Source organism: Pteropus medius, unplaced genomic scaffold (assembly GCF_902729225.1).
Source record: "Pteropus medius unplaced genomic scaffold, Ma_sr-lr_union100, whole genome shotgun sequence".
Lineage (NCBI taxonomy): Eukaryota > Metazoa > Chordata > Mammalia > Chiroptera > Pteropodidae > Pteropus > Pteropus medius.
Genome location: NW_024349801.1, coordinates 7,663,422 through 7,675,704, shown reverse-complemented (window position 1 = coordinate 7,675,704; position 12,283 = coordinate 7,663,422). Strand labels below are relative to the sequence as shown.

The 12,283-nt window shown below is 37.8% G+C and overlaps 1 protein-coding gene across 1 annotated transcript in view; it reads left to right on the top strand.

Annotated features, from left to right (window-relative positions):
* Positions 1–12,283, top strand: part of PLCG2 (phospholipase C gamma 2) — a 137,016-nt gene that overhangs the window by 112,683 nt on the left and 12,050 nt on the right. The window contains exon 31 of the mRNA XM_039888809.1: positions 8,337–8,425. Within this exon, the coding sequence (XP_039744743.1) occupies positions 8,337–8,425 (89 nt within the window). The remainder of the gene's footprint in view (positions 1–8,336; positions 8,426–12,283) is intronic.

Genomic DNA, 12,283 nt, shown 5'->3' with positions numbered 1-12,283 from the left:
CAGAGTGGCCCCACCCAGACCCTGCTCTGAGGGCAATTAAAACAACAGTGCATGCACACAGGGCTGCCCGTGAAAGGGGCGCAGCTGAGCACTGAGGAGCTGCACTGCCTCAAGAGGGAGCAGAACTAGCCAAGTGCAACTCTGCATACACATAGGCCTACCCCAATCAGAGAGGGGCAGAGCTGCTGGGGCAGAGATACGAGCATGCAAAGCAGACTCGCCCAGACCCTGCTCTGATCGCGGTTAAAGCAGCGGGGCACACCAAGAGCACAGCTGGCTTCCTCATCTATAGCAGGTGGCCCCACTCAGAAGGGCAAGGAAGCATGCACACATCAGGTTGCCCCACCTGGAACCCACTTCTTCAAGCCAGGTGATATACCAGGCACCATTAGCCTGCCAAAACTATTCAACCCAGTCTACACAGAGACTACTGTTTGAAGATTAGGAGGGATAGCTATTCTATAGAATAGGAACAAACACAGAAAGTGAAACAAAATGGGAGACAGAAGAATATACCCGGAATGAATTAATAATAAAAAAAACCTCTAGAAAAAAACCCCAATGAAACGGAGATAAGTAATTTGTCTAATAAAGAATTCAAAGACCTGTTCAAAAGGATGCTCAACAAACTCGGAGAGTACTTCAACACAGAGAAAATGTAATAAAAAACCAATCAGAGAAGAGAAATACAATAATTGAAATGAAGAGTGCATTAGAAGGAATCAAAGCAGATTGGTTAATATAGAAGAATGGGTTAGCTACCTGGAAGACAGAATAGTGGAAATCACCCAATAAGTATAGCAAAATGAAAAAAGTTTTTAAATGAGGACAGTATAAGAGATCTCTCAGATAACACAAAGCATCCTAACATTCGCATTATAGGGATTCCAAAAAAATAAATGAGAAAGGGGCAGAAAGAATATTTGAAGGAATAATGTCTGAAAACTTTTCTAAACCGGGGAAGGAAACAGACATCAGGTCCATGAAGCACAGAAAGTTTGAAACAAGATGAACCCAAAAGGCCTACACTAAGACGTATAATAAAAATGCAAAAGTTAAGGATAAAGAGGCAATCTTAAAGGCAGCAAGAATGAAGCATGAAGTCTCATACAAGGGAAACGGCCATAAGGTTATCAGCTGATTTCTCAGAAGCAACTTTACAGGCCAGAAGGGAGCGAAGGAGAGATATAAAGTGCTGGAAGAAAGGAATCTACAGCCTGGAATACTGTATCTAGTAAGGTTATCATTCAGAATTGAAGGACAGAACTGAATGAAAACTAAAGGAGTTCACAACCACTAAACCAGCCTTACAAGAAATGTTAAAGGGTCCTCTTTATGCAAAAAAGGCCATAACCAGAAATAATACAGGAAAGAAAAAATTTTCACCGGTAAAGAGAAATATACAATAATCACAGTAAATCAACTACTTAAAAAGCTAATACGCAGGTTAAAAAACAATAGTAGCAAAATTATAACTACAATAAATAATCAAGGGGATACATAAAATAAAAAGATATAAAACACGATGTTAAAGAGTAGGGGAAATAAAAATGTACTTTCAGAATGCGATTGAACTTAAATGCCTGTCGGCTTAAAATAGACTGCTGTAGATATAGAAAAATCTCGTGGTAATCATAAACCAAAAACTTACAAAAATACACAAAAAATAAAGAGAAAGGAATCCCATCCAAACAGTAATGAAAAGCAACAAATCAAAAGGAAAGAGATCATGAGAATAAAGGAACAGCGAAGAAGACAAAAAACAACAAAATGGCAATAAGCACACGCATATCAATAATTACTCTAAATGTAAATGGACTAAATGTTCCAATCAAAAGACATAGGGTAGCAAAATGGATAAAGAAAACATGCCCCATGTATATGCTGCTTACGAGAGACTCACTTTAGATTGAAAAATAGACTGAAAGTAAAGGGATGGAAAAATATATTCCATGCAAATAGAAATGAAAAGAATGCTCATATCCAACAAAATAGACTTCAAGACAAAGAATGTAAAAAGAGACAAAGAAGGACATTACATGATTTTAAAGGGATCAATCCACGGAGAGAATATTACAATTGTAACTATCTATGCACCCAAGACAGAAAAGCACCCAAGTATATAAAGAAAATGTTAATGGACATAAAGGCAGAAATTAACAGTAATACTATAATACTTGAGTACTTTAATACTCCACTTTCCTCAATGGATAGATCATCCAGACGGAAAAGTAATAAAGAAATAATAACCTTAAATGACAAATTAGACCAGTTTGATTTGATAGACATTTATAGAGCACTGCATCCAAAAACTGTAGATTACACTCAAGAGCACATGGAATGTCTTCCAGGATAGAACACATACTAGGCCACTAAACAAGCCTCAGTAAATTCAAGGAGACTGAAATTATATCAAGCATATTTTCTGACCACAATGTCATGAAACCAGAAATTAACTACAGGAAGAAAACTGGAAAAAATCACAAACACGTGGAGATTAAACACCATGCTTCTAAACAACCAATGGATAAGGGAAATCAGATAGGAAATCAAAAACTACTTTGAGGCAAATTAAAAGTACAACCTTAACAATTTTATGGGATGTAGCAAAAGCAGTTATAAGAGGAAAATTTATAGCTATAAAGGACTACCTCAAGAAGCAGGAAAAAATCTCAAAACAATCTAGATTGGCACCTAAAGAAATTACAAAAAGGGGAACAGACAACCCAGAGCAAGTAGAAGGAAGGAAATAAGTTCAGAGTAGAAAGAAATGAAATCAAAAAATAGAAAAATAAGAGACGATTAATGAAACTAAGACCTAGTTCTTTGAAAGGATAAAACTGACAAGCCTCTAGCAAGATTTGTCAAGCAAAAACAAGAATACAAATAGAATCAGAAATAAAAGAGAACAGATTACTACAACCAAGTTACCACAGAAATACAAAGGATCATTAAAGAAACTATGAACAATTATGTGCCAACGAATTGGATTATCTAGAAGAAATAAATTTCTAGAAACGTACAACCTTCTAAGACTAAACCAGGAAGAAACAGAAACTGAACAGACCGATTACTAGCAATGAAATTGAAGCAGTAATCAAAAAACCACCAACAAACAAAAGCCCAAGACCAATGGCTTCACAGGTAAATTCTACCAAACATTTAAAGAAGAATTAGTACCTCAAACTATTCCAAAAAAGTGAAGAGGAAAGAATGCTTGCAAACTCATTCTATGAGGCCTAACTCTTATACCAAACTCTTATACCAAAACCAGACAGACACTACAAAAAAGAAACTTACAAGCCAATATCCCTGATGAACATAGATGCCAAAATTTTCAACAAATTCTTACAAACTGAATTCAACAGTAAATTTAAAGCAGCAGTCCCCAACCTTTTTGGCCCCTATGAGAATCTAATGCCTGATGATCTGAGGTGGAGCTGAGGCAATGATGCTAGTGCTGGGGAACGGCTGCAAATACAGATGAAGCTTTGCTCACTCGCCCGCTGCTCACCTCCTGCTGTGCGGCCCGGTTCTAACAGGCCATGGACCAGTACCGGCCTGGGGGTTGGGGACCCCTGATTTAAAGGCTCATGTACCATAGTCAAGTGGGATTTATGCCAGGGGTACAAGGATGGTTTAACAGTTGCAAAACAATTAATGTGGTTCATCACATCAACAAAACCAAAGATAAAAATCATATAATCCTTTCAATAGATGCAGAAAAAGCATTTGACAAAATTCAATATCCATTTATGATAAAAACTCTCAAGAAAGTGGGTATAGAAGGAACTTACCTCAATTTAATAAAGGTTATATATGACAAGCCCACAGCTAACATCATACTCAATGGTAAAGAACTGAAAGTCTTTCCTCTAAGATCAGGCACAAGACAAGGTGCCCACTCTCACCACTACTATTCAATATTTATTGGAAATCCTAGCCACAGAAATCAAACAACCAAAAGAAATGAAAGGCATCCAAATTGGAAAGAAGTAAAACTGTCACTATTTGCTGATGACATAACACCGTACATAGAAAATCCTAAAGAATCCGCCAAAAAATTAACAAATAAAAGTAGAATATGAAATGAATATACAGAAATCCATCACATTCCTATACTAATAACAATCAGAAGTAGAAATTAAGACAACCCAACTTACAATTGCATCGAAAAGAATGAAATACCCCAATCAAGAGATGACTGGATAAAGATGTGGCACATATATACAATGGAATTACTCGGCCATAAAAAATGAAATCTTACATTTGCGACAACATGGATGGATCTAGAGGGTATTATGCTAAGTGAAATAAATCAGACAGAGAAAGACAAATCCATGTGATTGCACTTACATGTGGAATCTAAAGAACAAAAGAAAACAAAACAAACAGATTCATAGTTAGAACTGACAGTTGCTAGATGGGAGGGGTTTGGGGGACCGCGTAAAAAAGGTGAAGGGATTAAGAAGTACAAATCGTTAATTACAAAATAGTCATGGAGATGTAGAACATAGGGAATAAAGTCAATAATATTGTAATAACTATGTATTACTGCCACGTGGGTACTAGACTAATTGAAGGGATCACTTCATCAATTATATAAACGTCTAACTACTATTCTGTGCACCTGAAACTAATATAAAATAATATTAAATGTCAACTGTAATTGAACAAAAAAATCAGATTTCTATGGAAGTACAAAAGACCTTGAATAGCCAAAGCCATCTTAAGAAAAAAGAACAAAGCCAGAAGTATCACTCTGCCTGACTTCAAATTATACTACAAAGTGACAATAATTAAAAAAGCATGGTATTGCCAGAAAAACAGACATAGACCAAGGGAACAGAATTGAAAGTCCAGAAATAAACCCTTGTATACATGGGCAAATAATTTACGACATAAACCCCTGTATATATGAGCAAATAATTTACGACAAAGAACCAAACACATACAATGGTGAATGGAAAGCCTCTTCAATAAATGGTGCTGGGAAAATTGGAAAGCCAATTTTTATTTCTATGTTTAGAAATAAACCCCTGTATATATAGGCAAATAATTTATGACAAAGAACCAAACACATACAATGGAGAACGGAAAGCCTCTTCAATAAATAGTGCTGGGAAAATTGGAAAGCCCATGCAAAGAATGAAACTAGATTGCTATCTGTCATCATACACCAAAATTAATTCAATTGGATCAAAGTCCTGAATATAATACCTGAAACAATAAATCACATAGAAGAAAATACTGGTATTAAACACATGGACCTTGTATTTAGAGAAGATTTTGTGAATTTGGCCTTAAAGGCAAGGGAAGTAAAAGCAAAAATAAATGAACGGGACTATATCAAACTAAAAATCTTCTGCACAGCAAAGGAAACCATCAACAAAAGGCAACTATCAGAATGGGAGAAGAAATTTGCAAACAATGCCTCTAATAAGGGCCTAATATCCAAAAATATACGAAGAACTCATACAATTCAACAATAAAAAAAACAATCCAATTTAAAAAATGGGTAGAGGACCTGAACAGACACTTCTCCCAAGAAGACATACAAAAATGCCAACAGACATACGAAAAGATGCTCAACTTCACTAGCTATTAGGGTAATGCAAATCAAAACCACAATGAGATACCACCTCAGACCTATTAGAGTAATAACAAGTATTAGAGAGATTGTGGAGCAAAAGGAACCCTCACACACTGCTGGTGGGAATGTAACTTGGTACAGCCGCTGTGGAAAACAGTATGGAGGTTCCTCAGTGAAACTAAGTATAGAATTAGCAAATGATCCAGCAGTCCCTCTTCTGGGTATTTACCTAAAAAACTTGAAAACATTTATCCACAAAGATATATGCACCCTGATGTTCACTGCAGCATTATTCACGGTGGCCAAAACATGGAAACAACTGAAGTGTCCTTTGATAGATGACTGGATAAAGATGATGTGGTACATATATACAATGGAATATTATTCAGCCATAAGGATGAAATACTGCCATTTGGGAAAATATGGAGAGATCTTGAGATTATCACGCTAAGCAAAATAAATCGGAGAAAGTTGAGAACCATATGATTTCACTTATGGGTGGGATATAAAACTGAAAGCAACAAAGAAACATGACAAACAGACTCAAGGATACCGACAGTGGATTACCAGAGTGTGGGGAGGGGGTGGTAGATAAGGGTAAAGGAGGTCAAATATTTGGTGACAAAAGGAAATTTAATTTTGGGTGATGAGCACTCAGTGCAATATACATATGACATATTGTTGAATTGTACACTTGAAACCTATTTGATTTTATTGACCAGTGTCACCCCAATAATTTTAATAAAGAAAAATTTTTTTTAAAGTATAAAATATCTAAGAATAAATTTAACCAAAGAGGTGAAAGACCTTTACTCTGAAAACTGTAAGACCCTGAAGAAAGTGAAGATGACACAAATAAATGGATTGGAAGGATTAATACTATTAAAATGTCTGTTCTACCCAAAGCAGTCTACAGATTCAGTGCAATTCCTATCAAAATACCAATGACATTCTTCATATAATTCTAAAATTTATATGGAACCACAAGAAAAAAAAACAACAACCATGAATAGCCAAAGCACTCCTGAGAAAGAACAAAGTTAGAGGTATCATGCTCCTTGACTTCAAACTATATTACAAAGCTATAATAATTAAAACAGCATGGTACCTGCACAACAACAGACCCATATATCAATGAAACAGAAAGAAAGCCCAGAAATAAACCCTTGCTTACATGGTCAACTAATCTATTTTTCCATACTGGCTGTACCCGTTTGCAGTCCCGCCAACAGTGCACCAGGGTTCCCTTTTCACCACATCCTCACCGACACATGTTATTTGTTGACTTTTTGATAATAGCCATTCTGACTGGTGTGGCATGGTATCTCATTGTGGTTTTGACTTGCATTTCCCTAATGATTAGTGATGTTGCACATTTTTTCATATATGTATACATACATACACACACACACACACACACATATATACACAATGGACTATTACACAACAATAAAAAATAATGAAATCTTACCATTTGCTACAACATGGATGGATCTAAAGGGTATTATACTAAGTGAAATAATTCAGACAGAGAAAGATAAATGCCATATGGTTTTTTATATGTGGAATCTAAACAAATATATATGAAAAAAACCCCAGACTCATAAAAACAGAAACCAAAGGGATGGTTACCAGAGGGGAGGTGGTGGGGGATGGGTGAAAAAGATGAAAGGGAATATAGTCGGTAATATTGTGGTAAGTTTTCATGGTGACAGATGATTACTAGAATTAGTGGGGTGAGCACGTTATAAGGTACAAAAATGTCGAATCGCTATATATTGTACACCTAAAACTAATACAACTAATATTGTATACCAACTATACTTAAATTTAAAAAATGTAATTAAAAAAAAGCTTTCAGGTCAACCTAGGGCCATATAGTGAATCCCCAAGAAAGTGGTAAATGGAAACTGTAAAGTTCAGAATTGCTCGGGTCAGGGTACTGTCCTTTGTGATTTTAAAGGGAACTCGAATACATGTATAGACTGTCTTGGGGAGATGCTGTTAACAATGGTTCCTTCTGGAATAAGGCATAATGAGTGGGTGGGATGGAGACTTATTTTTACCAGGTGTTCTTTATTAATTAAAATAAGCAAACAAACCAACCTTTGAGATGTGTTTCCGTAAACGTTATTGAATGGGTGGGGATGGCAAAGGATTTTAGCTCCACCTCAACCCTCCTCTTAAACATTTAAAATGACTGTCGGATACCATTAAAATTATAAATAGAGAATGGCTTTCCGAGGAAGATGATCAGTACTGCTATGAACTGCCCAGCGACAGGAAGATTTCCTCCCACTGAAAAATCTTTAAAGGCATTCCCCTGTCCTGTGCTTCATAAAAGGCTAAGTGGAGGAAATGGATGTGAGGATTCATTACTCCTTTGAGTCTTTCGGCCTTAGGAGTATTTAAGGAATTGAACCACAGCTGCAGCCACTCTGAATTCAATATGTAATGTTCTGTGGGTTTTAATTTCTTCTGAGTGAATCATTTTCATTTCTAGATGGCAGATAGTTTTAACTTCACTTCTCTGTATGGACCTGTCAGTCAAGGCTGCATTCTGGAGCCCATCTCCATAACCATCAGGATGAGACCTCTGGTTTCCAGAAAGTCAGGCCCAGCACGGGGCACTGACTTCTCTGTTCCTTGAACTGGGCATGTGATCCCTGGGAACCCCAAGAAAGCTAAGGTCAGACATTAATTGCCTGCCTCTGCACTGTTTTTTTCCCCCATTCTGTCACAGGATTTAGATCTGTTCCTCTGAAGAACGGGTACAGCGAAGACATTGAACTGGCTTCCCTCCTGGTTTTCTGTGAGATGCGGCCAGTCCTGGTGAGTGGAGAAACATGTCGGGGTTTTCTGAGCTCTACCTGCTGTTGGGGTGGAAATGGCCAATGAGTATGGTTGATTGATGGACTGAACCCATCGAGAATTATCTAGCCAAACATGCCACATCATTAAAGAATTCCTTTCAGCGACAGATATCCCCCAGAAGTCCTAGGTCTTTCCTCCCAGCATCCATCTTTCTTGGAGGATTTTCTACATTTCTGTGAGTAGGCCATGTAGGTGGAAAGGGTGAAGCTCTTTGAAAGTTCCTCAATAGTTTCATTTCAGCAAGAGCTAGGCAAGACAATGCTCTTCTAGATCAGTTCTTCCTTCGTGGGTGCCTTTCTCTGCCTGTCGGTCTTTGGTAATCTCTTAAGATCAGAGCATCTAACAAGGCCTTGTCATAGCCTGTCTCGGGGAAGGAAATTCAAGAACCACAACTTTCCATAGTGAGTGGTACTCCTTTTGTGGTTCTCTCTGCTGCTGGAGGAGCCTGCCTTCTTGGTCTGCCAAGGCCTGATGATGTTTAGTCCACCCTTTAATTGACCACTTAGGAGAGACTTGGCAGAAAGGATTTGGCCTCCTTGAACTATGAAAGAGGATAAGTTTGCTGAGGACACAGCACCAAGCTGTGGGTAGTTCAGGTCGTGGGTTTGATGATGGGAGAAGACGTGGATACTTATTGTGATTCTGAGCTTCAGAATCTTCCTGATGGCCTCTTGCATAGAATGAAAGCTATTTGGTGTGTGTTTTTGAAGGCCTCATACATAACCAATACAGTCTCCCAAGAGCTTCCCATTCCCCTACCACAAAAACCAGCACCGGCTTGGGGGGTCCTGTGCTCACTCCAGTTCTCTTGGAATAACTTAGAAAAACTATGGTTCTGGACCCCAGCAGGCTGATGTGGGCTTGCTCAATGCCCCTGGATGCATATCTTTTCTCAATTTGGTTGTTCTCTGGGTAGAGAAGTCACAGCCTGCATTGTTATTCTTCTGGTTGTAAGAACTAAACAGCGATTTGGAAGTTGCTTATTTGGGAATTTCCAGAATACAGCTGAGACCTACCAAACGGGGAAGGAGGATTACAGGGGTAGGGATGCCTTTTAATAGCCACAGTTCACACAGTAAAAATTCATGAACTTGACTCAGAGGAGAGAACATTAGGCTTTTCTGCATAGCTATTTCCCTTACATTCAGTTTTTGCAACCTTGATAGTTTTACACTCCAAAGCATTTTAGAAGCATTGAAATGGAAGAGGATGCAAAAATAAGAGAAGGCGAAAAGCAGTAAAAACAGGAAGCAGAGACTTAAAAAGCACACTAGTTGGGGGCCCTAGAACCTCAGTGACAACCAAAGGCATCACTTTTTATTAGTAAAAAAATATAAAATAAGCTTATGATGATGACATTCTGTCTTAAAAAGGTAAGGGGGTGGATAATGGAAAGTTTTCCATTTTGAAACAAATTTTAAATGTTAGTGCTTTAGATTCTGTCGAAATAAATTATAGTTCACTTGAACCTTAAATTATGGATCAAAAAAACATCACCTTTCATGATTCTTACCATTGTAGAAATGCTGTCATTAAAGTTTAAATTCCCCCCTTTGCCAGGCAACTGAGTCAGCCAACAGGTCCTTGTTGAGAATGCACAGTGCAGAGGCAGGCACAAGTCTTAAACTTCTCCTCTTTTAGAATGAATTGTGCATTATCAATTTATCATTAATAAGACTACCTGAGGTCTTTCAGAAGTCCATTAAAAGACTTAAGCCAGAGTATATTATTTTGTATAAATGGTTTTAAAAACCACACACAGACACAGCCCAGATTATGCAGAAAGTATAGTCTTATAATTTGGGGGAAGAGATGAGTAGATAAAGCCAGCATTTGATTTGTTTGCTTCCTTCATTTCCCAGGCCAATGCATTGTTTATATGAATGTAATAATGTAATAATACAAATTCACATATGCATGTTTACTTTTCTAAAAAAGTAGGTGTTTTTTAAAACTTTGACACTCTTGACATTTGGGGCCAGATCATCCTTTGTGGTGTGGGCTGTCCAGTGCATTGTAGGGTGTTTAGCAGCATCCCTGCCCTCAACCTACTAGATGCCAGTAGGACCCCTCCCCCTGTATAACAGCCATAACTATCTCCATACATTGTTGAATGATCCCTGAGTAACAAAATCATCCTTGGCTGAGAACCACTGCTTTAAAGCAAGATAAGCACTTTCCCTACTATTACCTAATCTTCCCTAGCATTTAACGACAGATTTTTCCATCAAGCTGATCAACCACAGATTAAGCATTCCCCTAAAGTGGGCATTTAGATGGAATCCACTTACAAATAAGGCTCATGTGAACATGTTCATGTTGTTACCCTTTTCCTCCTTTAATTCAGAATTATTTCCTTAGGATCAATTCCCAGATATGGAATTAGGGGGTCCAATTTATTTAACAGGAAGGTAAAATTATAAAACTTGGGCCTTCAGTAAAAGCCTGGAATAAGTAAGCGTGAAGACCTTTGGCTTAGCCCACTGAAGGATCTGGGATTCTGCTGCCCAGGGAAAGGATGCCATCTCTTTCTCTTCATGTATGTAAAGCCCATTTGCAGACATTTCATGGAAAAATGAAGCGATAAAAGTGGTTTTAGATGGCTGTAGGAAAGCATTCGTCTAGACAGTGCTGCACAAAGCTGTCGTAAACAACTCAGAAACATTATAAATAATTTCAATAATCAGGGATCAAAGGCAGCTTAAAAAATTACTATATTGAAAGGAAAATGTGTTTATCCAGATTTGACTTCCTGGAAGGGGGAAGCTTCATGCGCTGGCCGCTGCTGGCGATGCCACCAGACTGCGGTGGAGGAGTGGGTGCGTAGCGTGCGGTTCCAAATGAAATGTTGACTCTTGCAGATCTGCCCTGTGAAGGAGTTTTGGCGGAAAAGTTGTCTGAGTATGTGCAAATTTCACTTCAGCTGCTGGTTTTCAAGCTTTTATTTAATTCCACATCTGTTACCTGGTTCTAAGCCACAGGTGCTGTTTGGTGTTTCCGCATCACATTGCGATCAGGAGTCTCTGGGAAGCTGAGCTGGGTTGTGTTCGTGGATCTGGGCTTTCTTGTTGCCCAAGGTCAGACCTTGTTTTATTTATCATCACCGTATCCTCTGTGATGCCCAGGAGAGACTCTGGTAAACAGCTTCGTGAGAGATTTGTCTGAGTAAATGATTGATCCAGTGAGGGCTGAGATAGAGTTTACTCATAAAACATTTGCTGAGATAAAGTTTAAAGCCCCAGATAACTGTCAATAAGCACTTTAAGCCCCCTGTGAAGAAGCCATTTACATGTCACGATTACTTGATCAATTCTCAGTCCTTTATTCATCTGTATGTATGGTTTACAAAGAATATTTTTAACACCATTCTATTACCTACTATATTTAATTTGAGAAACAGGAAAAAGAAGGAGAGATTTGGGGGGGAAATCCCCATAAACAACCTGTACATAGCCCCTATTAGCATTTTAGTATAATTCCTTTGCCTGATAATTTTTCGCATATGATATATCCATAGTTATATTTAATACGTATGAATATGTGTCCTTTATGCACTTCACAGAGAACTTTAAGCATTTTTCTATGTTATTATATGCTTTTCTAAGCTGTTAATACCTATTTCATCAGGTGTGGGTCCCTAATTCACTTAGCCATTCTCTAACTGATGGACAGTCAGGTTATTTGTAGTTTTTTACTTTATAAATAACAAATGTCTTTATGTAACATTGTTGATTAAAAATTATTTACTGATGCTAGGTATTTAGTCATGGAATAACAGATACTAAGAGGGGGGGAAAAAGACCATATAATTTTGAA